At 37.3% G+C, this 24,228-nt stretch overlaps 3 protein-coding genes across 3 annotated transcripts in view; 1 reads left to right on the plus strand and 2 right to left on the minus strand.

The window, feature by feature from the left end:
* Window positions 1-4,568, plus strand: fut7 (fucosyltransferase 7 (alpha (1,3) fucosyltransferase)). The gene is made up of 2 exons (XM_081390901.1): window positions 1-427; window positions 2,867-4,568. Exon 2 carries the CDS (start codon window positions 2,874-2,876, stop codon window positions 3,942-3,944), a length of 1,071 nt encoding a protein of 356 aa, XP_081247027.1. The 5' UTR covers window positions 1-427; window positions 2,867-2,873; the 3' UTR covers window positions 3,945-4,568.
* Window positions 4,569-7,383: 2,815 nt separating this feature from the next.
* On the minus strand, window positions 7,384-10,965 carry pou5f3 (POU domain, class 5, transcription factor 3). Its single transcript, XM_081390900.1, has 5 exons — window positions 9,789-10,965; window positions 9,579-9,690; window positions 9,359-9,489; window positions 8,556-8,720; window positions 7,384-8,468 (listed from the first exon to the last, which is right to left on the minus strand). Exons 1-5 carry the CDS (start codon window positions 10,530-10,532, stop codon window positions 8,205-8,207), a joined length of 1,416 nt encoding a protein of 471 aa, XP_081247026.1. The 5' UTR covers window positions 10,533-10,965; the 3' UTR covers window positions 7,384-8,204.
* Window positions 10,966-14,765: 3,800 nt separating this feature from the next.
* npdc1a (neural proliferation, differentiation and control, 1a) overlaps window positions 14,766-24,228 on the minus strand; it is a 28,684-nt gene continuing 19,221 nt past the window's right edge. Inside the window, exons 3-9 of the mRNA XM_081391344.1 lie at window positions 18,802-18,891; window positions 17,810-18,013; window positions 17,443-17,509; window positions 17,004-17,085; window positions 16,812-16,891; window positions 16,425-16,524; window positions 14,766-15,920 (exon numbers count right to left, since the gene is read on the minus strand). Coding sequence (XP_081247470.1) covers window positions 15,849-15,920; window positions 16,425-16,524; window positions 16,812-16,891; window positions 17,004-17,085; window positions 17,443-17,509; window positions 17,810-18,013; window positions 18,802-18,891 — 695 coding nt within the window. The 3' untranslated portion in view covers window positions 14,766-15,848. The remainder of the gene's footprint in view (window positions 15,921-16,424; window positions 16,525-16,811; window positions 16,892-17,003; window positions 17,086-17,442; window positions 17,510-17,809; window positions 18,014-18,801; window positions 18,892-24,228) is intronic.

A 24,228-nucleotide genomic window follows, 5' to 3' on the forward strand; every position in this document is an offset into this window, starting at 1 on the left:
ACACAACTGACACTGATACATGCACTGATACATGTGGAGCTGAATACCTTTTTCTTATTCGTCTTGCTCTTGTAGGACACTTTATAAAGCAAAACTCATCACAGAAAAAAAAGAAGAAGAAGAACTTAGCAGTCAATTATTAGAAGGCGACACATCACATTCTACAGACTTGACCTGTAAATAATCAGATGTGGCATGTTAAAGTTAGATGCTTTAATGATCAAGGAGCCATGCGAAATGGGAGGGAAGACGTGTGAAAGGGTGGAAGGACATATAATAGGAGTGATCTCAACAGGAAGCTCTTGTTTCCTTTAAGTCATTTCGCAAATATCTCCATCAATAAATGACAGCACAGGCCTCCACATCACTTTATTTCTCGAAGGACTACTGCGGTCTTCCCCACAAGCCACATTCCTCAAAGACACAGGTAAGAATTCTGCAATTCCTTTGATCTCTAATGCACTTATGTTTTTCTTTAGATCATCTGCATTTTTACACATATGCGTTTGTCTTTTACATTCTATTTATACTTTCAAAGTATTTTTGGGCTGGTTATGTGACCAAAAAACAGCGGCCCATATGAGGCAACCTGCTTGATAAAAATTAAACAGCTTTAATGTTAATGTTAATAACATGACAGGAGTCTTTATCTTGATGTGAATGATTTAAAACATATTTCAGAATAGACTTTTGTTAAGGCGAGACACGGCAGGCAAAAACATTGATTTTTCATGCAGTGGTCAGTTTTGAGTTTACTCCTACAGTTTACTCCTTCAATATGTGTTCTTTCAAGCTGCTATAAAGACCTATACTACTATGTTCAAATGTTATTTTTTATACGTGAAAAATACCTTTAACTGTACTTTCATTTTAAAAACATTTTATTAGCTTCATGCATCCTTTTTTATCAACACTTGAATGTTGGTGAGTTTTTAATCAAAAAAGATGAGATAATCTCATTTTTGTCAAAGACTACGCCTTGATCAGATTCAGAAATGTGATCAAAAACAGATGGAGTAGATCGAGGCCAACTATGGCAAGCCGTTTTAACTTTTATTCATTTCCAGGATATGAATCCTTGATATCAACAATTAAATTTTCACTAGTTAAAATGACCCTTTAACTGTCACCGTCCCGTATACGGGACGCCTAAGTTTACTTCACTATATTACAATTAAATCCTAATTTAATCATGACAAACTATATATTGTTGTAAAGGTTTTGTTTGTAAATTTGGAGTGCTGTCAGTACAGAGAACAACGACAAAAATCGGTGTTGCCAGTGTTATCCTCTTTTTAAAATTTGCACCCTGTTGACTTCAATGGGGCAAGTTTTAAACCTGCTTTTAGCCTCTTAACATCCTTGATGTGTCATTACAAGTGCCCAGCTAATGTGAGTGATTCCTTCAGAGTGAACACGGGTGAATCTGATTGCAGTAGATGTGAAAGATATTAATAAATATAATGTTATTTCAGCCAGCGCACATACCTGTATTTACATCCTGTTTTCGGTCGAAGTCCATAGTAATCGATTGTCGAGTTCACGTGCATAGGTTTAGTACGTACGATCATGTGCCCGAACTCGACAATCGACTACTATGGACTTCGACCGAAAACAGGATGTAAATACAGCTATGTGCGCTGGCTGAAATAACATCATTTTTATTCATATCTTTCACAAAACTTTTTTTTTGTAAAATATATATTTTATATAAAATAAAAATATTAAATAAATTATATTTGATTTAATGTAAATTTAAACTTCCATAACTTTTTCATACTTCACTTCAGCAATAATCTGCTATTTTTTTCCCTTTAAAACAAGACCAAACTTAGGTCTATACTCCAAAGCATTCTTGAATTACAACTATTTAAGCTTGAATAGTGCATTTTAATGTCCATTCTCAAAAAGGGGGGTGACAGTTAAGGGAATGATAGTTATTGATATCAGGTATTAAATTTCTACTAGTACAATGGCTATTTTTGATATCAGAAATGACATTTCCACTAGTAACAATAAAATCTTTTGTTCTCCTTTGCTGGAATGTGATGATCAAGAGAAAACAAAGTATTTTGGGGCTGGTTATGTGACCAAAAAACAGCGGCCCATATGAGGCAACCTGCTTGATAAAAATTAAACAGCTTTAATGTTAATGTTAATAATATGACAGGAGTCTTTATCTTGATGTGAATGATCTTAAAACATATTTCAGAATAGACTTTTGTTAAATAATACTAAAACAAAATATTTAAAACCTTTTTTGGTAATTAAATTTAAGAACGAAATCACATACTCTCTTAAATAGGTATTATTTTCAATAAGTAATTACTTCACAACCACTAGAAAAGTATCTTCTATATAGTATGTATGTATAGTATAGTATGAATGTGTGTAATATGAATTTAATCCGGACATACATTCACCATGCTGTCATTTTCATGTGAGATACCAGCATCCCGTGGCCACAAATATCACTATTTGTACTTAAATGCAATTTTTTGCTAAGTGTCTACCTCTATTTAAACTCGGTGTAAATATCCGCTGTCTGATTTTTAATGAGTGCATTTCCTCCCACAGATGCCACTTTTAGCAAATAGAGAAAATGTGTCATGTCTTAACTTTAACAGCACTTGCATTACAATTTCTTCAATGAAAGATAGAGAAAGCACAATAAAGATAAAGATCCAGGGATTCTGCTTGAGTGAAGAGACTACCTCTACTGGTCACTCCGCTTGTCATCTTCAGAAAGGAAAAATATGTCATAGATCCTGACTGACAAAACCTCAAGTTGTAGATGAAGTTCTTGCATAATGTCCAAAAATATAACAAAACAACAAACTAACGCCCAGTTCTGCTACTTCCACAGCATACGAATGGGCTCCAGCATAAGATGGAGGTGGAGATGGATAAAGAAGCATCTTCAACCCCCCAAGACTCTCATTATTTTATTCCTGATCATCAGCTTAATCTACAGTTGGGTGCTAATGGTTCATGAACAACATCTCAGTGGCAGCAATGAGTCAAACACAAACAATATCACCATCCTGTTCTGGCACTGGCCGTTCGGCACCCGGTACAGCCTTACGGGGAACGTGTGTCTGAGGGACTACGGCATCTCTGGATGTGTGCTAGTGGACAATCGCACTCTCAACGAGAGCGCCGATCTGATAGTCTTTCATAACTTTGAGCTGAAGCTGCATAGAGAACACCTTCCAGTGCATCTCCATCGGCCCGCCAAACAGAGGTGGGTATGGCTTTCGTTAGAAGCATCACAAAACAATGGTGACTTGTCGCAATACAACAACCTTTTCAACCTCACCATGTCATATCACCCTCATGCTGACATCACTGTGCCCTATGGGAAGCTGTTACAGAGGAAGAAACCAGGTCTAGACTTTGTTATCCCAAAAAACAAGAGTTATGAAGCCTGTTGGGTGGTTAGTAACTACCAGAAACGGCACAAGAGGAGCGTGGTTTTCCAGGAGCTGAACAAGACCCTCAACGTGCAACTGTATGGCCTTTTCGCCAAAAAAACACTACCAAAGGAGGCCCTGCTCCCAACGATTTCCCGCTGTTATTTCTACCTAGCCTTTGAAAACACAGAGTCTCCACACTATATCACAGAGAAGCTGTGGAGAAACGCCTTCCAAGCCGGGGCCGTGCCTGTGGTGCTGGGGCCGCCACGCAAAGACTATGAAGCGGTGGCGCCTTCGAAATCCTTCATCCATGTGGATGATTTTAAATCTATTAAGGCCCTGGCTGAGTACCTGAGAGGCCTAACTAAAGATCCAAAGAAGTATAATGCATATTTTACCTGGCAAAAAGACTACACAGTCAAACTATATACAGACTGGAGAGAGAGATTGTGCAATATCTGCCCCATCTTCGGACAATTGCCAGCTCAAAAGGTTTATGAGGATCTGAGAGCTTGGACAAAATGGTAACATAACAAAACACAGAGCATGTGTATGGTCTACAGCTGTGTTTTTTTAGGCTTGCATTTTCAGACCACTTGTTCGCAACAAGCGAGCGCAATGGTCAAAGACGTCCGTCTTATGTTTAACGTTACATAGCAAAAATGCAAGACGCAGGAATGCATGGTCTACAGATGTATTTTTTAAAAGTTAAACTTCTTTTAACTTGAGGCCTGCGTTTTTAGAACACTGTGTTTTTCGCAAAGGTGCAAAGGTCAAAGACGTCAATATAGCAATTGTTTAACATTAAAAAGTAGCGAACCGGAAAGCAACAAACGCACAAAGAAATAAGAATAAAAATAAATAAAAACCAAGTTTTTAAAAGTTGTACTTCTTTTAAGTTCAATTTTATCTGCGTTTTTAGAGTACCGTGTTGATGGCGACACACTGCAAAAGATGCAAGACGTGAACTCTCCACATTGTCTTTGCTGCATCCTGTAGCGCGATGATTTCCTGCATTAACCATCACCCGTCCCTTAGGTCATTTTGACTCGAAATAAATCTTTGAAAAAAACAAAACAAAAAAACATTCAGTGTTCATCATCAGAGCGGTACAAGACCTTGGGACTTTTGACGCACTTGAACCACGTATGCAAAAATAAATAAATAAATAAATAAATAAATAATAATTAGTTTATGTGGTTTAAAAAAAAATACCCACCTAGGAATTATTGGAATGCAAGGAATGCTTCGGTATACATAGAAAATGATCAAAATTAAAACTACACGTTACCCAAAAAAATGGTTTTATAATGTCTATGTGTTTTTGAATGCATACTGAAGAGCAGGCGCGTCGTTAGGCATGGGGAAGCCCCGGATGTTTTTTTTATAGCCCCGGATCTCAAAAAATTGAATTTATTGATAATTATTATTATTTTTTAATAATTTTGTATTTATTTAAAAAAAATTGACCGGGTCTTTTAATATATCCTTCGGAATCAATCATGTATTAAAGACGATTAAAATGTGTTCAAGCAGATCAAAGTTACTATGGTTACTCTCACACTCTCCCACGTGAGCGATTTAGCTATCCAAGTTCATCTCCAGGATTTGCGCGCAACAGCAATCTCACAGCAAATAAAAAAATAATAAAAAATAACGCAGTCAGCACCGCCGCACAGTCTTCTGTCAGACCAGATGTTGTCAGGCTATATGTCAGTAAAACTCAGAAAAACTAACTTACTGTCGTGTCAGCCGTTTGCTCGCGGCGCGCACTCTTCAATCACGCGCAAAGGCGGCGCGCCCTGTATCACGCAAAATAAACTACTAGCATGTAACGTCGTGTTTTGTCGTCAATTAAGTATTGAAATAACCAAAAGGGAGATTAAAGCTGCGTCAAAACTCTATGTCGGGGCTTTTGTATTCCTTTGTAGGCTACATAAGTTACACATTTTGGCGTAGCCCTACTCATTTTTCATTTTTAATATTCTAATATTTTATCAATATTGCAAAGTCATCAAAACTGACGAAATATTTTGTGACCAAAAATGTGAAAAATAGGCCTACATCTAGCCTAAATGATCGTTCATGACATTCTTTTAAGCAGCCCAATTTGTCTAGATCTGTATTATTTAATTTGTATAATGAGCTTAAATATTGCTGCACAGTCCTGTGATTTAGGCTGCTTGATTAACATTATTACAATGTATTCCTATCCTATTTAACTCTGATACAGTATGTAGCCTATATAAGGTCCTCGAATGTGTTCGAATATTTCACCAGCATCAGCCTTTTCACAGTTTGTATCACTCCGCTTGTCTGTGTTTGCGCAACTTGCATCATTAAGCCAGTAGGTGGTGACAAGTGACTGTCTTTATGAGTGAACAATTGAAATTTGATTTAACTGATTTAATAGTGCCAAAAACATTGATTAACTCAAGAAAGAAACAAGTTGCTGAAACCAAACTTTAATGCTAAAAAGTTTACATCTATTCAAAATAATCCTTGAAAGATTTCTCATTTAAGGCCATTCCTGTTTGGAATATGTGATTGTGTATTGTCAACTATAAGCAGAAACATTTTGCATTTCCATTTTCTAGTGTGGATCATTCATTTCAACATTTATCCTCATTCTCATGTTTAAGAATCTGTTATCTGCTTGACAAATAATTTATGTATACTGCCCACTGACATGCTTTTAAAGCTATAATTGTTATCAAAAAATGTTGGCCTTAAAATACCTTAAAATGCACATATGTAGGTCCGAGAAATCCAAATTTTCTCGGGGGAGCATGCCCCCGAACCCCCCTAACTACTTCACATTTTAATGTGTGTGTCTGTGTGGTAATATGGGCTGGTGTGGCAACAGTGCCAGGACTGAATTTTTTAACCAGTCTGCCCCCTGCATATAGGCCTAAAATATACATTATTCTCTGTATCGAATCATGTTATCTTATTACCCACACCAGCCCCTGATGTTTCAGGCTCAGCCCCTGATGTTTTTAAAACCTAGAAACGCCCCTGCTGAAGAGATAAACTCGAGAACTGAAACGAGAAACGCGTTTTGGGTAAACGATTCACAAAGTCAATTTACACAGGCCTATAGATTTTTTAGAGCAGCCGTTTTTTTGGAAGCTGCATTTTTAAACGCTGTGTCATGCACGAGACGCTATGCGAGCAAAATGGCGTATCACATCTATCTAATGCATTATTTATCCTATACAAAAACAAAAGAACAGTGGGAATGCAAAACCATGTTCTGTGTGAATATGTCTCTACATTACAGGTTACATGAGGCAATCGTTTATTTGAAGTCACAGTGGTAGACAGCAGCAGCATCATTTATGTAGAAATAAAGCCGTGTTGGCGTGCACCTGCATAATACACAAAATCTCTTATACGCTTCTGAGGCCAAGGTGACTAACTGAAACCACAATGTGAAAACCCTGTTTCCTCTCCTGTCAACATGCTTATATCCTCTGTACACGGATTCTTGAAGGATGGAAAGTTGGTCAGGTCTGTTTTGGGGGAGGGGAACGCTAAATGCTAATACCCATATAGTCACACACACTTAGCCTACATTAATCTTAAAAAAATACTTGCAATATCTTTTGTTGTTGACAGAAGCTGTGTGTCCATTTAAGCTCTATACAGTGTTTGAGAAAAGAAAATCATTGGTTACATTCTAGATTGCAAAAAATTAACAAATAGTCAAAAAACTTTTAGATATGGGCCCTCTTGTAATGAAAATAAACTTGTTTTACAGACCATAATGTTTTTTTGTTTTGTTTTTTTGCAGTGAATTATTGGTTTAAATTGGTATATTTTGGTTTGAAGACATTGGTAAAGATAAAGGGTTTTGTGCTGGGATCGGCACTTGATACAAAAACAGATGGGTCTAGAAGCAAAACCTGTTCTTTGGAAGACAATAAAATACAAAAAAGCAAATATTCTCAAAAGAAACTAGAAATGACTGTCAATTGAAATGGTTTAATTGTTGCCCAGAAGATATTGTGTTGATTTAGAGCAGAATTTCAATAAATTATCAGATATGGCACAGATCAATTTCCATTGCACAAGGTTGAGCATGCATGATACAAACACTAAAAGATAAGGCACATGACCTCCACACAGAGGCTTTTTTTTTTAAACTGGTAGCAAATTTCTTCTATAATTACCCTGATAAAAAGATATTACACAGAATTATTTTCAACTGGAGATGGCAGAGTGCAAATATTTAGAGAAAAAGAACAGTGACTGGTGTTCTTTGTGGACCATCTGAAAAAGGTCTCCTCCAAATTGTAATAAAATTAAAAAAAATATCCATCTCTTTAAAAAGTCAACAATTAGTCAAAATACAAGTTCTTGAAGTATTGAATTTGCTGCCCGTTCACACAAAGGTTGATGAGAAAAAACGATAAAGTATGGAGACATATGGAAATATACTTTTTGAAAAAAAAATAACCAAATATTGAACAATAAAATACAAACATAAGTACATAAAAATTGATACACGAGTAAAAAGTCATAAAAACAACTATAAAAATCATCTGAACCCATGACTTCATGTGCAAACGCATTCAACAAAGCACCCATTATACAAAGACCCATGCTAGTGTGCGTGGTAAAGTCTAAACCAGACACTATGCAATTAAGAGTGTCCAAATGCATGTACGGAAAGAACCAAATAAACGGACGCAATGGTTACATAAAGATAAATCTTATGACTGATTTGATCCATAGCTTGGCTCAGAGCGTTACTATAAACTTTTAGTGGGCATCTGTAGCCGGTTAGCTGGTGAGGTGACCCATCAGTCCGGGATGCAGGGCGTTTTTAAAGACCTCCTGTCGGTGGAGGGATGGCATGTATAGGGCAGGGGCTCCTCCGGGATGGGCTGGTCCAGGATAGCCTTGCCCTGGGAGGGATGTGCCACCCATGTGGTGCGGAGGTGGTGGACTCTGCTCATAATACTGCACTTCGGAACATTCGTCATCAAAGGGCAATGCTAGGCGCTTTCCCTTTTGTCTACGATTGCAGAACCACACACGTACTACCTAAAGAAAAAAATAAAAATAAGTCAAATGGGTTTTTAAAAGCACCGACTAATTAGGAAGGGTCCACAGACTTTGAGGCATGCTCACATCTCTCTCCAGGCCTAGATCGTCAGATATGTGTGTGATCTCTAGAGTGTTGGGTTTGGGACACTTCACAAAATACGACTCAAGAGCAGAACGGACCGTGCCTTCCAAACTGGTCCTCCGCTTTCTTTTTCTTGTGTCAACGAACACCCGTTCAATTTTGTACATCTGGAAGATATTGAAAAATGGGCCATGAGACAGAGTAACATGTCCAACATGAGCAAGTTAGAAATGTATATATTTTTAAAACTATCACTGCATTGAAAGGTCAAATTTGTGTACATTAAGGACCTGTAAAACTAGTAATTGTTGCACCTAGGTTGATATCCTACAGTGTACTGGACCATTTTTCTTAGCAGAAGCTGTAAGTCAATCTACATGCGAGAAAACTGACTAGTCAACACTAGTCTTTTGGCCTGACTTTAATTTCTTACACAGCCACGTATTAAGCAGGCTGACAGTTGCATGTAACCGAATTATCAACATATAGCCTACTCTGTATTGTGAAATTGGGGGGAGGTAGGGGGTTGATTGCACAAAGGCAGATCTTAGCAAGCTTTCAGTCAATTGCAAGAAAGGGGTGGGATTAATGCAGAAGAAACAATTGGATAAGTCCTGCATACATCACCAGAGAAGCATGTCAAAAATCAGTGCATGATTTCATTGTAAACTACGTATTCTATTCCACAAAAAGCACGCGTGCTGTAAACGGGTGACTGAAGTAAACTATCCTCAAGTTCAGTGACAGGTAGTCGGTTTTGAACGCCCCTAGTGTAATGTAGTGTAGGCTATCGTAGTGTACTTACATCCTGAGGGTTTTCGGAATTCTCGGCCTCATTCAACCACCTCTGTAGCAGCGGCTTCAGTTTACACATGTTCTTGAAACTAAGTTGAAGAGCCTCAAAGCGGCAGATGGTCGTCTGACTGAACATTTTGCCTATAGCCAAAAAGTACAACTTAAATAAATCCACCATTTCATACATATAGGCTACATTTATTTATAATGGTTATAGACCTCAAACTCACCATACAAGTTTCCAAGCGCGAGACCCACGTCTGCCTGCGTGAAGCCAAGAGTGATGCGTTTGTGTTTGAGCTCTTTAGCAAACTGCTCCAAGTCTTCTGTGGTCAGATTCTCCTATTTTTAAAAAAGAAAAGCAAAACAATTAGATTATACTCAAACAACAACAATGCTAGATCTAAAACTACATTTAAAAAAAAAAAAAAAAAGCTCACCTCTTCTTCAGAATCACTACAGCCTCCACTGGAGGACCCGCTGCTCCTGGCTGCGCCCTGCGCCTGACCCGAGATGTTTGGAGCGGAGCCTCCGTTGAAAAATCCGGGGCTTCCGAAGCCATTTCCGGGTGGAGATGGAGACAGAGAGGGAGATGATGCCGAGGGAGTCGGGGGAGCTTGAGAAATATTAGCGGGGGCCGTGATATGAGCCAGTCCAGGCCAAAACGAAGGGTTCCAGGGTGCGTAATAATTCACCCCCGTGGGCACGGATGATGTACCGGGAGTGAGATGATATTGTGACGGCGGCTTGTTTTCTTCACTGGCGTATTCATCAACATCTTTCTCGGTTTTTACCTCAGATGGCATCTTGATTTGTTCCCTGGTTTCAGCGATAGGCGGGCTTATGTTTGCTGGTTGGGTGGCTGCCGTCACACCCGCCACCTGCCCGGTGAACTCAGGGGCAGCAAACGGGTACCAGTGTTTGGGTTGCGCAAAATCACTACCTTGCAAATCGTTCGTTTTAAAATCGCCCGAAAATGGGAAGAAGCTTTGGTGTGTCGCAGAGCTGATCCCGTTGAAATGGGCTTTGTTGAAAAGCAGGCTAGGATCCTGAAGCATGCCGTGCGCGAACTGCAAGGACGCACCACCAAGTCCATCCAGGCCCGGGGCTTGATGATACATGGCCCTGTTGACCTCGTAAGGTCTGCAGTCTGCTCCTGTCGGGGTTTGTGGTCTCTCGGTCATCTTCCCACAAAAAAAAGTTCTTTAGATTTCAAACAAGAAAGCGTTGAGACTGCTAGTTTGATAATCAATAACCGGCGATCAGTAGCTCCATGCCAGGATGTCCTTTTAAAAATGAGCGAACCAAAACAGATCTCTAAGCCTCAGATTGTGTGTCCCAACATCAGCCTGTGCTGAAATGCGACCAGTTCTTGTGTGATTGCCATCAATTAGGCCTTTAGAATGAACTAGAAACTCACCAACTCTTCCCAATCTCAACTCTGATCCTGTCCCACACAGGTTTTCCTAATCAATCGGAGATGGAGGCTGGGGTCTAAACCATCTCCTCTCCTATTGGTCACCCGAGACAATAAGCCACAGCTGACTTTGTGAATGAACTTGGTTTTCTCATTGGGTGAGGACACGTTTGGGAATGTGAGATGTTTATGCATTTTCCTAAGGTGCACAAACTTCAAATAAAATCTTAATTAAAACTTTTAACTTTCACTCAAACCTTTAAAACAATCCATAAAATGAAATGCAATCTGTAACTTTGTTTAGAAGCAACATCCAGTAGCATTAGCTATTATGCGTGTTGAGTATTTACAATGCAAAATAGGACTATATATTCATGTGTTTTATATTCATGCCATTAAGTAAACTTTGTTTCAGTAATATGCACTTAATGAGTTGTTCTTGATATTGAAATTCTTAACTTCCGTGGGAAATCCGCTTTATCGTGCACACGTTTTATGTGGTATAGCCTATTTTTCTAACTTCGTTTACCATATTTCATAGATATTTAATTCATTATATTGTAAACAAAATTGGTCATAAAACGGTATAATCGATAAAAATGCATTCACATGCATTATTCCTGTTATTTGGTCAAGACGTGTAAATAAAAGGTGAATTGTTTTGTTTGTCTGTTGCTGATAAGCAATTGGATTACAAGCGTCACATCTCCCACCTTCACGCTGAGAGAATAACAAGTTAACAAAATCGCAAAATTAAAAGCCCATAGTGCAAAAATAGCCTACACAAATTTTTTTTATGCGCAAATGCGAAATCAAAAAGTTATGATGATCTCATTTTCATCTTTAGCCTACTCCCTTCAAATATGTGTACATTTCAAATAGCCTTCATTTAAAACCTGTTTTACTTGCTTAAAAAAAAGGTTTCCTATTATAGGCGAAAAGCCAAGGGGGAGTAAGAAAAAGCTTATATCCTATTCGATCTATTCAGTCAAAATCGAATTTATCTGGTTTTATTTTATTTATTCGTTTTTTTTATAGCCAATATGATAATTTTAGTCTGGGTGCGACAAACATAAAAAATAGAAACATTGATTAAAACGTCACGGTAAAACAGTTTAAGGATATTGTAATATATAGCCTAGCCTAAAACGAAAGTGATTATTTTGTTAATATTAGCCTGTAGCCTATATATGTCTATAAATTATATAGGCTAGCTTTTTTGCAATATTAATATTTTAAATATTTTTGTATAGCCTATAGGCTAGGCCTAACAACAGCGCACGCTTCGTCCACGCACTTTAAGGCGTATAAGCGAGCTTTCGTTTGGTTTCATTAAAGTTGTTTACAGTTTGTGAAAGCGCATCGATACAGCTGTGCACCCCCGACCGAGCCGATCGGTGCAGATTGCGGCAGGAAGACGCGCCGCAGGAAAGTGGATGGGGGAGGCATTGTGCCACAAGAGCCCGAGGCCCCCCGCCGCTTCCAGAGCCACAGTTGCGATGGCCGGCCATTAGCTGCCTTTCAGCACTGAACAATAAGTCTCAACCCTTTGATTCCTCCCCTACCCCCTCCTCTGCTCCGAAACAAACACAGTTTCAAAGTCGTCATAGTTTCACCGATGTCCAAAGTCTCTTTCCAGTATAGCCTGAACACGCACGTGTATACTGGATTCTGATTGCAAAGTAGACCTATATGTTAAGGCATGGAATTATCATGCACGCATATAACTGTGATTCCCTGTCTAATCCCTCTGATGCTTCATCACCACCCACCCAGGGCATCACACACACACACACACACACACACACACACACACACACACACACACACACACACCAACACCATCAGTACAAGCACGGCCAACACAAATCTACAACAATCAACCCCCTGCCTCCAAACACACTCTTGCAGACCAGGAGCTATAGGTCACAAACTGAGCTGTCCATCTCTCTTGGCCACAAAGCCGAGGAAAGGACACACAGGAGGACTCCGGGGCCAGTCAAAGCTTTTAAAAGACATCAAACCACTGCTGCAGGCATTGTGCTGGCCCATGGACTTGGTGGGGATTGTTATGTAAAGTGCAGACAGAGGAGGAGAAAGTGAGAAGAGATGACACAGGCCGGTGGGGTGTGCAGCGAGGGACGGCAGGACCAGGATTAGGCCACAAAACACTCCCGGGTGGCTCTGTTTGGCAGGCCGGGTCTATTTTTTTGTGTACTGTTAAATTCATACTCGGCAAATCTTTTCTTGAGATAACTTCAGAGTAAACATTAACTCAGAGCATGTTTCATTGCACCGAGCAGTTTCCGGTAGCTATTAATATTGTGCAAAATCATCACCCCACCCTTGTTAACATCTGATGCACGGAACATTTCAAAATGAGGCTACATCTGCATCAGTGTCTTCAGAATCACACACAGAGGTGTGGAAGCGAAATGAGATAATGGTGCTAATCAAAGGGCGTATATGTTGTGGTAAAGTGCAGGTTGAGATGAAATGGTTTGGAGATTGCAATCTGCAGCAGAAAATCAAACAAACAAGATGCTAATAAAATTTTTCTTTTAAACATCCCAGTTGCTTTCTGATACCACTTTGTTATAACATGGCATCTAAAGTATTATCAATTATGAAATACGGTTATTATATTGAAATTAAATTAATTTTTTTAAACTTATTTTATTTCAGCTACTAGCCAAAACCAGCAGTTTGAAATAAAAATGAATAAAAACTATATTAAAAAAACAATATTTAATAAAATGACAAAGACAATACAATTTAAACTTTAGACAAACTCAAAAAATGAAACTAAAAATTTAATTAAATATAAAATATAAATAACTGATGATTAATATCTATCAACATAAAACGGAAGTTGATTTTCAGTTGTTGGCTGTATTCTTTTGAATAATGACGACAGCAGCAATATCTAGAGAAATGGAGATATACTATTTTATACAATATAAAATATTTTAAACAAATGTAAAATCCCATGTACATGCCAAGTTATACTCTAGAAACCATTTATGTTATATCGAAGGTCTTTTTTTTAATAGTTCCCTATTAATCTGACTTTACGTCTGAAGCAAAAAAAAAAAAAAAAAATGGCTACAAATATGGTCTGGTAATCAGTGAACATGTTTTTTTTAAACTTACATATTTTCTAACAGATAAAAAAAATGGACCCTGAAGTTTTAGTATCTGATAAACAGGTATGTGACCTCTCTCCACTTCTGCCCCATTGACTTATACAACCTGTCCGATGGCCTTTTGATTGCTTTCGACACCCTGCTGACGACTACTGCCTCTCTCCCCACATATCTTGATCAGGTGGCCTATGGCTGCCTTCCTCACCATTCACAGATACAATGGCCTTTAATGGCTCTCCCCCATAGACACCTCAATGAGGCTGGATCTGTGATGGGCTCCTCTGAACCACACCTTATGGGACAGATAAGTGGCCCATCGCAGAAAAGAGCCTGTATTGGGGGGGAGGTTGTGTCTGCTCTCGCCACGTTCTGTTTGTAGCCATTTAAGCTACAGTTTCTTTCAGAGAACAAGCGTCTTTCAGCTCCAACCTAATACAAATACGAATATAAATGAAATACTGACAGATGTTTCATAACAGTCAAAGATTTGATATACTTTTGACAATGAAAGTCTTTGATATTCACATAGTTGATGCAACACTATCCATACAATCCTTCTTGATTTATGGAACACATATGATGTTGTTTACTGTAATGTGACATAATACATTAAAGTTTGATGAGAAGCTTTATGTAAATATACAATACAAAATAAAAAGTCATCTAACATATTAATTCAATGCATTAATTCTTTAATAACTATGAGGTCTAAACACCCGCTTGAAATATATTTACTTTCTGTGCCATATCTTAATCGTTTTGAATATCGTTCAATACAATATCATTAAAGGTTTGGGATCAACCTTGGTGTGCAACAGACTTCTTTCATAAACATAAAAAAAAAAAATCTTACCAACGGTAGTGCGTATGCATTATATTGCAAAAAATGAAGTAAAAAAATGATAATTCAATTCTAATCCGAACAAGACAGTATTCAATCAATTCTTGAATTATAACATTCATCACAGCTGTGATGATATGCGAGATTGTGATTGTCATGTCATTATTACCCATAAGCTTCAAGGAAATACAATATAATACATTTATTTAAGTTTATTTATTTACACTAAAGTGACTTGAGCACAGGAACCTCAACAACTCTGTTTCAGTCTGACTAATATTTAATTCCCAGACGCAATCATTATGAATTTGATTTTTACTGAGGGATGCAAAGAAAACAAACAAAGATACAAGAGAGGCTTCATACTTCATTGAAGAAACATATAGTGGAAAAATGACTAAAGTGACAAAAATGTAACTATTCTTAATTTAAAAAAAAGATAAAGAATATATTATGTTGTTTTAAATCAGCACAGATAAAGACAACCAAATGTTGACAACAAGAAAACAATATTCAGAAATGGAAAGACAAATAACAATGTTTGAGAGACCACTGTGTACTTCATATACACAATGATAAGTGGTGCTTCTGGAGGCAGCTTTGCCCAAAAAGATGAACACTGCTTAAAAAAATGACATCTAGCCGAAAGAGATGCTCGTAAAGCTTCCTAACATGACCCTTTTAAAAGGTAGGAGACATAAAAAGATAGCAGACTTAAAGAATAAAGATGGTAGTTGTGTAAAGAAACCACATTAAACGGCCGCTTTGAGTTTCCACAGAGTTTGCGGTGCAAGAGTTCTTTCAGATTCAATATGTGCATTTGAGTACAAGAAAAACTTCTTAACCACTGCTGTCTTTTACTTTATTTACCTCATCATTCATCTACATATCATCCCTTCTTCAGCATCTTTAAAGTTTGAGTAATTTTTGTTCTGACGGGGCTGGGTGTCAGCTCAGATGTTCCAGGAAAAACAGAGTCAGAGTTTTTTCTTTCCATGTTGTGTTTAGATGTTATCATTTGCGTGTGGTGCAACTTCACCCAATAGCGGAGCGCTTTTAGGTGTGTTTCAGGGTTGTGTGGGTGTGTGTGTCCAGGTCACTTATGATTTTTCTGAGAGTGTAAGGTGGAGTCGTCAAACAGTGGGTTTTTCACCTCCATCTCTCCAGTCTGCAGAAAAAAAACAACAACAACACAGTGATCATACTCGTTTCTGGCCAGAACTGCATTATTAGATGTGCATCTTTGTCTTAGGACTGAACCAGGAAAGCACCTCTGTACCACATAGATATGGCTCCTAAAGTGTGTGTATATTTATATGTGGTATATATTATATATATATATATATATATATATATATATATATATATATATGAAGAGTTCAGATGCAAAAGCCTCTAAGTGCTATCTGAAATTATTTTCTTCTAGAATGATAATTTTTATGAAGCTTAGGTTCAGTAATTTCACTTGAATGTCAATGAAAATTACCTATGAATTGTTATTTAAGTGAAATTATTGAATATACAAGCTTGATAAAAATGATCATTCTAGAAGAAAATTTCAGATGGCATTTAGAGGCTTTTGCATCTGAACTCTTTAATATATATATATATATATATATAGGAAGTTAGTAAGATAAGTGAGAGATGGAGATGATGATAAAAGTGTACACACCGGTGCTAGTCCAGGGCACTCATACACAGTGAAATCTCCCTCTTCATTCTCCTCATCTGATGTGGCCCCAGACTCTGACACTTTAGGTTCTGCTTTATGTCTGTTCAAAAAAGATTATAATTTATAATATTTATAACAGCTGCTTCAACTTCATTATCATGATTTCATATCTTTCGCACAATAATCGCCAAATAAGTAGAAAGGAAAAGAGTAAGGAACTTTCTTGTTTTTAAAAACGTGTGTTTTTAATCAGCAGTCTCTTAAAGCGACTTAAAACGATAAAAATGCACAAATAATCTTAAAGGAAATCATCAGGTCAGAGAGCTGAGAAGAGACAAGGCATGCTAAAGCGCCTGAACTAATCAACAGATCATGTTTTGTGCTTACTTCTCCATAGAGAGCATCTGTTGTTTCTGATGCTGGTAGTGATACATCTGAGCACTGTGAGCCAGCGTTTTATCCCCAGACTAAAACACGGAAAGAGAACGCTCGTAAACACTTAAACATTACAAGAAGAGGTTCTGAAGTGTATGTTGTATTTTCAGATGCATGAACTGGTATTAATGTGAATTCTCTTACAGAAGTATGGTTATGGTTAGAGCCCGCTGCATGAAACGCAGGGTAATCGACCTTCTGAGCCAGTTGAGATTCTCTCTGAAACCTGTAAAAAACATAAAACATAAGGCTTGCAATAGAAAACACTAACATTTACATTGTCTTAAAGAAGTACACAAATACCTTCCTAAAATTATTTGTTTGCTAATGGTGCACTGTACTGAAAATAGAATATATATATATATATATATAACAAATTTACTAAATTAAGATCTGGTAATGTTTTTCATTGTCCTTTCCCTGGTTAAATACTGGAGAATTGTCTTGAGAAAGGCTATTTTCATTAGTTTGATCTGAAGGGTTGGTTGAAACACACTACAGTGACATGATCATGGTTTTGGCTGACAAAACCAACTGTATAACTGATAATAAATAATAACGATAATGAAAAGATTCAATTTACCTGATCCAGCAGACGGCAGCAACAACGAGTGCGACGGCCCCCACGACAATGCATAAAGAAATCATCACTGCTCCCGTACAAACACAATTATAAAAGAGAGAAACAGAGACCTTTGAGGAGGACATTTTGCTTCATTAAAATGGGACACACTCAATGCTACTTCAATGAGAGCACGGTGTATAAACTGATAAATACAGGGATGTAGGCCAAACCACAGTAAACAGTTAAAATTTGTGCATTTTGCACTCAATTTCTGTGGAAACCGGGTCAAAGCATGATAAAATAATAAATAAAAATAAAAAACTCACATCAACACATTAATCGTAATTAGAACTTAATCAGAAAAACAAAATCAAAAGACACATACGGACAAGCAGGCTGTCTCTAGAATGGTGGGGGTAAACCATCGGTCCATGGCGGTTGGACGAGTTTGTGTTTGGCTGGGGAGATTTAGAGGTCCGGTGTTGTGGTGTCGACGGGTTGCCGGTTGTTGGTTCAACAGTTGTGGGTTTATGCAGACTCTTCTGCTTCGATTCTGAATTGGATTGTGGAGGAGACTGCGAGTGAGAGTCTAAAGAGAGAGAAAAGAAGAGAATTAAAATCCTTATTTTGATCTAAGGTCCCTAATTACTACAATGTTTTTCCACTGTTAACTAATAGTCCAGTCATTTTAAGCCAAAATGGGGGTCAACCTTGAACAAATTGCAAGAGAAGCAAACTCAAAGGCTGGTTTAAAGTACTTCTTCCTGCCTCTATGTATTAATGCTCATGGGTAGCCTAAATGGGTTCCATTCAGACATTAATGTTAAGTATTTTACTGTTATATGTCAACAAGATTCAACAAGACATTTTCACCTGGCTATACCCAATGTTTAGATCTGTTGTGGTATTTATGCAAATTAGCACATACGTCATTAGATTATGCACCGTTTGTCCATGTTAACAAACAATTTCAAAAAACTTGTAATACATTTTTTGTTTGTCTTGATGTAAGTAATCAACTCAGTAATTTTCATGGTGATATCTAAAGGCTAAAATTTTTACCCTATTCACGTAAGAAAAATAATGAATAGGCGCATGAAGAGAGAGGCGCATATCGAGGACATATTGAGGATACAAAATCAGTTGCAATTTGTTCAACCTTTTTTCATAAAATGACTGCACTATAAGCGGCAAAGGCATCGTCAATCCAAACCTGCCGTTATTTGTCATGTCACACCACACTAAAACTGAAACTGCATAGCGAAGAGCAAGCGAGGTGGAAATTCAGAAGAGTTTGCAATGAATCATGACCACTATAACCGCTGTACTACCTCAATAACCATAACCACACAGATTTTAAGAGCAGATTGTTCAAACCTGGCTGCTTGACTTCTGGGATTTGCTGCTTGCCAATGACAGACAGATGGTCGATTTCTTCATCAATAGTAGGATAAAAGGGCATTTTATCTGCAAAAACAAGGACAGAATTTCATTTGATAAGAATATTTTACCATACAAACATGGTTCTGCCATGCAATGTGCACAAAAATCATGGCACCACCATGTCTTACAAACAACATACCACACATGTGAACTGGGAGTATATTCTGAAAATTCAGAATGATTCATAAATGATCTATGAGAGCAGAAGTCTGATGACTGGGCTGTGTGTGTCCTGAGTGAGAGTGTGCCAGGGAGTTGTTTGTTTGACACGCTCTAAACGGAAAACAAAAGCAGCACATGGTTTAATGGTACGTTTGGCCAGACAGTAAGCTGCATTCCAAGACTATGGAAGATCGTCCCCCCCGGCAACCAGCCTGAGTGTGTGTGTGTGCGTGCGCGTGTGTGTGTGTGTGTGTGTGTGTGGCCAGTGTGAGGGGGTGTGTGATCGCTCTACCTCTTACACACAGAAACTGATTTGAAAGAACTTATTCACAGAAAAGAAGCAAAACTCTATTGTCATTTATCTTAAATAAATCCATTTCAAATAAAATACACTGTTAAAATAAGTCTTTCTTATCGCTCCAATACACAACACAATGTTATTTACTTTCAATGTTAACCACATTTTTTTTAAATAAATAAATAAATAGATAAATATATATATATATATATAAAAAAAAAAAAATATATATATATATATATATATATATATATATATATATATATATATATATATATATATATATATATATATATATATATTAGATTAAATATATGATTTTTTTTTTATTTACATTTATATATATTGTCCAGCCCTAGTTGGCTAATTGTATAATGGCAAAAAAAAAAACTATTAAAAAAAATATTCATGGTTAGTAAATGTAACATCAACTAGAAAATAATATTGAAAATGTGGTTAAAATCCAGCCCTAATTGGGTAATTTAATGCAATAATATATATATATATATATATATATTAAGAGTATATATATATACATACATACTTGTAACACATTGTAAATATCAGTAACATCAACCAGCCCAAGTTGATACATTTTACATAATAAAGAACATATTGTATATGTGTGTGTATATAAAACATTATCTGGTCCTAGTTCTTTAATTTTATAAAATAAACTAAATAAATTGTGTTATACTCAGGGATTAAAGGGAAAAAAATTCTTCTGACTGAATTTTTTTTAGGCCAAGTTATATTCCTTTTACTTTTTAAAATAGTCGAGACCAATAGCGTTTTAAGGGGAGACGTTTTAAACCGCTTTAATATTGCCAGTACTATAAATAATCATCCAGTCCTTGTTGTATAATTTTATATAATCAAAATAATATAGAATATATTGCAAATATATATATGTGTGTGTGTGTATATTCAATATATTATCCAGTACTAGCTGGTTAATATGATAAAATAAATCAAAATAATATTAAATATATTATAAATATTAATTATATCATCCAGCCCTGGTTGGCTAATTTTATATAGGCAACATCATAATATAGACTATATCAAACATATTTATTATATCTCCCAGGCCTTTGCATTAAAAACATTGATACATCATAATTATTTAATATATCGCCTAGCCCTGGTTCTGTCGGCTGTTCCCGCCTGATCTGACACGTTGACAGCGATGATCTAGGTGTGGTTAACTGCTATGCTGTTGAAAGGTGAAGTGTTGCATATGGTACAGAGTTTGTGTCTGCAATGAGCTGCTGAAAAAATACGTAATATTTCCATATAGCAAACTTTATCGTAATCATCGCTTCACGTTGCACACAGAAAAATCAAGTCTTTATTCAGCACTGTACCAGAAAGTGCTGACAGACTGGAAATACTGGAAAAGGGAATGTTTATTGTCATGAAAGTGTGTGTTTAGTCTACAGAAGACTGGCCATCTGTCTCGTGGAACAAGACTGATGTGATACAGCAACACATATCGCTGTCTCAACACCCCCACAGTCCAAGCTGTGTGTCTGTCCTCCACAGCAGGTGTCAAAGGAGGCGGGACGAACCATCTGTACAAGTGGACCTGAAAATCTGAGCTTTACACATGAAGAAACACTACAGCCTGAATAAAGTCTGATGACCAACAAGAAGAATGAACAAAATGAAAGTTTTGATTCAGAGGGTGCTACATGTACAAGATCAGACCAGGGTTATAGTTAACTAAAACCATAACAAAAATTGTTGCTTGAATAAATAAACTTAAAATAAAATATATACTTATTTCTCATTAATTTCTCATTTTCAAATAGTTTAACTTGATGTACTAAGATAACTAAAACTAAAATAAAAAATGTATTGACAAAAAAAACCCATACAAATGACAAAAACACAACAAAATTACTGCAACTCTGACTAAAATCAAAATGGAAATAATTCAAATAAAAACTAGTTCCAAATATTATTGAAAACTACAATAGTATCTCAATGATACTAAAAAGAACACACTGGATAAGACAAGTAGTTACACAATTTTACATACAATCTTATCTTTAAACAATATAGACAGAAATTATTCAAACTATTATGAAATCAAATGATTAATTTTTTTTAAAATAATACACATTTGTGAAAAATGTAAAAAAAAAAAAAAAAAGATTAATATTATATTACTCAATTTGCGCAGTAAAAGTATGGACTTTGTGTGACATGAGTGTGGATTAAGACAGAACAGCAGTACTGAGACATACTATTATGTCATTACAAAACTGTGCCTTGACACCACAGATCCCTCACTGTTTGCATTTGCATGTAAAATGAGCAAATTAACCACACACACACACACACAAAAAAAAGAGAATGCATGGAAGCATACTTAAAAAAAAAAAAAAAAAAAAAAAACTTAAAAAGCATACCATCGCAGCACCTTTGGCTGACTGTTTTCTGTACATGATTTGGGACACACTAATTTCTCTGACCTGTGCAAGTATATCATGCAGCTTTCTATAACTAGCCAGACACAACAGCTCTGACTGACTGGCATCTAAAACCAATAGGCTGTATATAGGCTATTTTTGAAATTAGTTTTTGACATGATTATGCTGCCATCTAGTGGTTACTTGGTCAACGGACATCATTTTTCAGGTGTTTTTGACAGACAATGAGTTCTTAAATCTGAATCAATGCAACGACACATAAAAAATAAAAAAATAAATTCCAATTATTATATGTGATTCACTGACATCAACCAACTTTGGACAACACTAAAATACTACTTCCAGCCAGGCTATTTCAGGCCCTGTTTACACGAGAACGCTCCCGGGTGAAAACGTAAAAATATTTTATCAGATGTGCCTTTCGTTTAGACGGCGACGGCGTTTTTGGGGCTTAAAAACGCAAAAAAGTGAAACCACCCTCCAGAGTGGAAATCTTAAAAACGCTCCACCGTCGCGTTTCCGTCTAAATAATGGTAAAAACGCAAAAGTCTGCTAGACAGTGAAGGCACCGATCAGTGCTTCACATTGCCACCTAGCCGCCTGGAGTGCACACTACATTGAATTTCACACACTTTTGCGTCACCGTATGCACGCAGATTCCCCCCCCCCCCCCCCATAACGCTCGTCTTAAAGGAGAACTCCGGTCAATTTTAACATTGAGCTCATTTTTTTGTACATTTGGAGTGCTGTCAATACAGAGAACAACGACAAAAAACGGTGTTGCCTACACCGAGTTATTCTATTTTTAAAATTTGCACCCTGTGGACTTCAATAGGGCAAGTAGTAAGCCTGCTTTTTAGCCTCTTAACATCCTTTAAGTGTCATTACAAGTGCACAGAAAATGTGAGTGATTCCTTCCGAGTGAACACGGGTGGATCTGACTGCAGTAGATGTTAGAGATATTAATAAAAACGAAGTTAATTCAGCCAGCGCTCATACCTTTGTTTACATCCTGTTTTCGGTGGAAGGCCATAGTAATCGATTGTCGAGTTCACGCGCATAGGTTTAGTTACCAATGATCACGCGCGTGAACTCGACAATCGATTACTATGGCGTTCCACCGAAAACAGGATGTAAACAAAGGTATGAGCGCTGGCTGAATTAACTTCGTTTTTATTAATATCTCTAACATCTACTGCAGTCAGATCCACCCGTGTTCACTCGGAAGGAATCACTCACATTTTCTGTGCACTTGTAATGACACTTAAAGGATGTTAAGAGGCTAAAAAGCAGGCTTACTACTTGCCCTATTGAAGTCAACAGGGTGCAAATTTTAAAAATAGAATAACTCGGTGTAGGCAACACCAATTTTTGTCGTTGTTCTCTGTATTGACAGCACTCCAAATGTACAAAAAAATGAGCTCAATGTTAAAATTGACCGGAGTTCTCCTTTAACGCAGAATAAAAAGTGATCACTTTTGCATTTTCTCTTCAGATCGTTTCCGTGTAAACGTAGCCTCAGTCAATGTGATAATTAACACAGTCATGTAAGTGTTTAAATCAGGCAAGTGTTTACTGACTGCTGTCCCTGCTAACTTCACTTCGTCGCACGATTGCCCACTACTGGCGGAACCCTTGAAATGTGTTTAAGTCAAGCGGCAACCTCCCCGTCTCTCTCTTGAAACCAACACGGAAGTGAGTTAAACTGCAATTCATTGACTGGCCGCTTGGCCTGGCTGCAGAAGTGAGTCAAATCTGTATCTCCCTCATGTTAAAATTACCAACTTTACAGCAGAAAAAAATATGTTTACAGCCTGGATCTCTATGTGGCTTTGGTCTATACAGCTAATTGTGCCCTTCATAACAACTGTGAGGGGGGTGAATTATTTTATAACTCGTCCGTTTAGTTGATTAATATTTAAATTTAAGGGTGTGGCCAGTGGCCACTTGAGTGACAGATGGATTGCCGCTGTCAGTGCTAGCCGTTTGTCTGCTGTTACTAGCCGTCACTTCACCTCAGCAATGTTAGCTGCTGAACTTGCCATCTCTGCTGTGTTTGTGCTTTTTTTCGGGATTATTTCATACAATTTAATACTTGGGTACAAAGCCCACGTCTTTGGATTTCGTCGTTATCGTTCGAGACAACAACCAGCGCTGTATTTCAGTTGTTTTCCTCCGTGAACCTGTACTAATGGATGTCTGACAATTTCGTTGCTTTTGGGGTTTTTCAAATTTAAAACGTCAATACATGCTCGTTCGTTCTGCTCTCACGGAACAGATGGATTATAATATGCTTATGTACCGTCAGATGAAATCATGCGGGCGTCAGCGCTTTCTCCGTCCATGCAATAAATGCACATGAATGAGCGCGGATTTTCTAGCGCATTTACTTGCTCTTCAAAGGCAATATATCTATGGTTTAACCCATTTGAGAGACGGCCAAAATCAGAATCTAAAATGGAC

This window comes from Scardinius erythrophthalmus (assembly GCF_964197995.2).
Source record: "Scardinius erythrophthalmus genome assembly, chromosome: 17".
Classification (NCBI taxonomy): Eukaryota; Metazoa; Chordata; class Actinopteri; order Cypriniformes; family Leuciscidae; genus Scardinius; species Scardinius erythrophthalmus.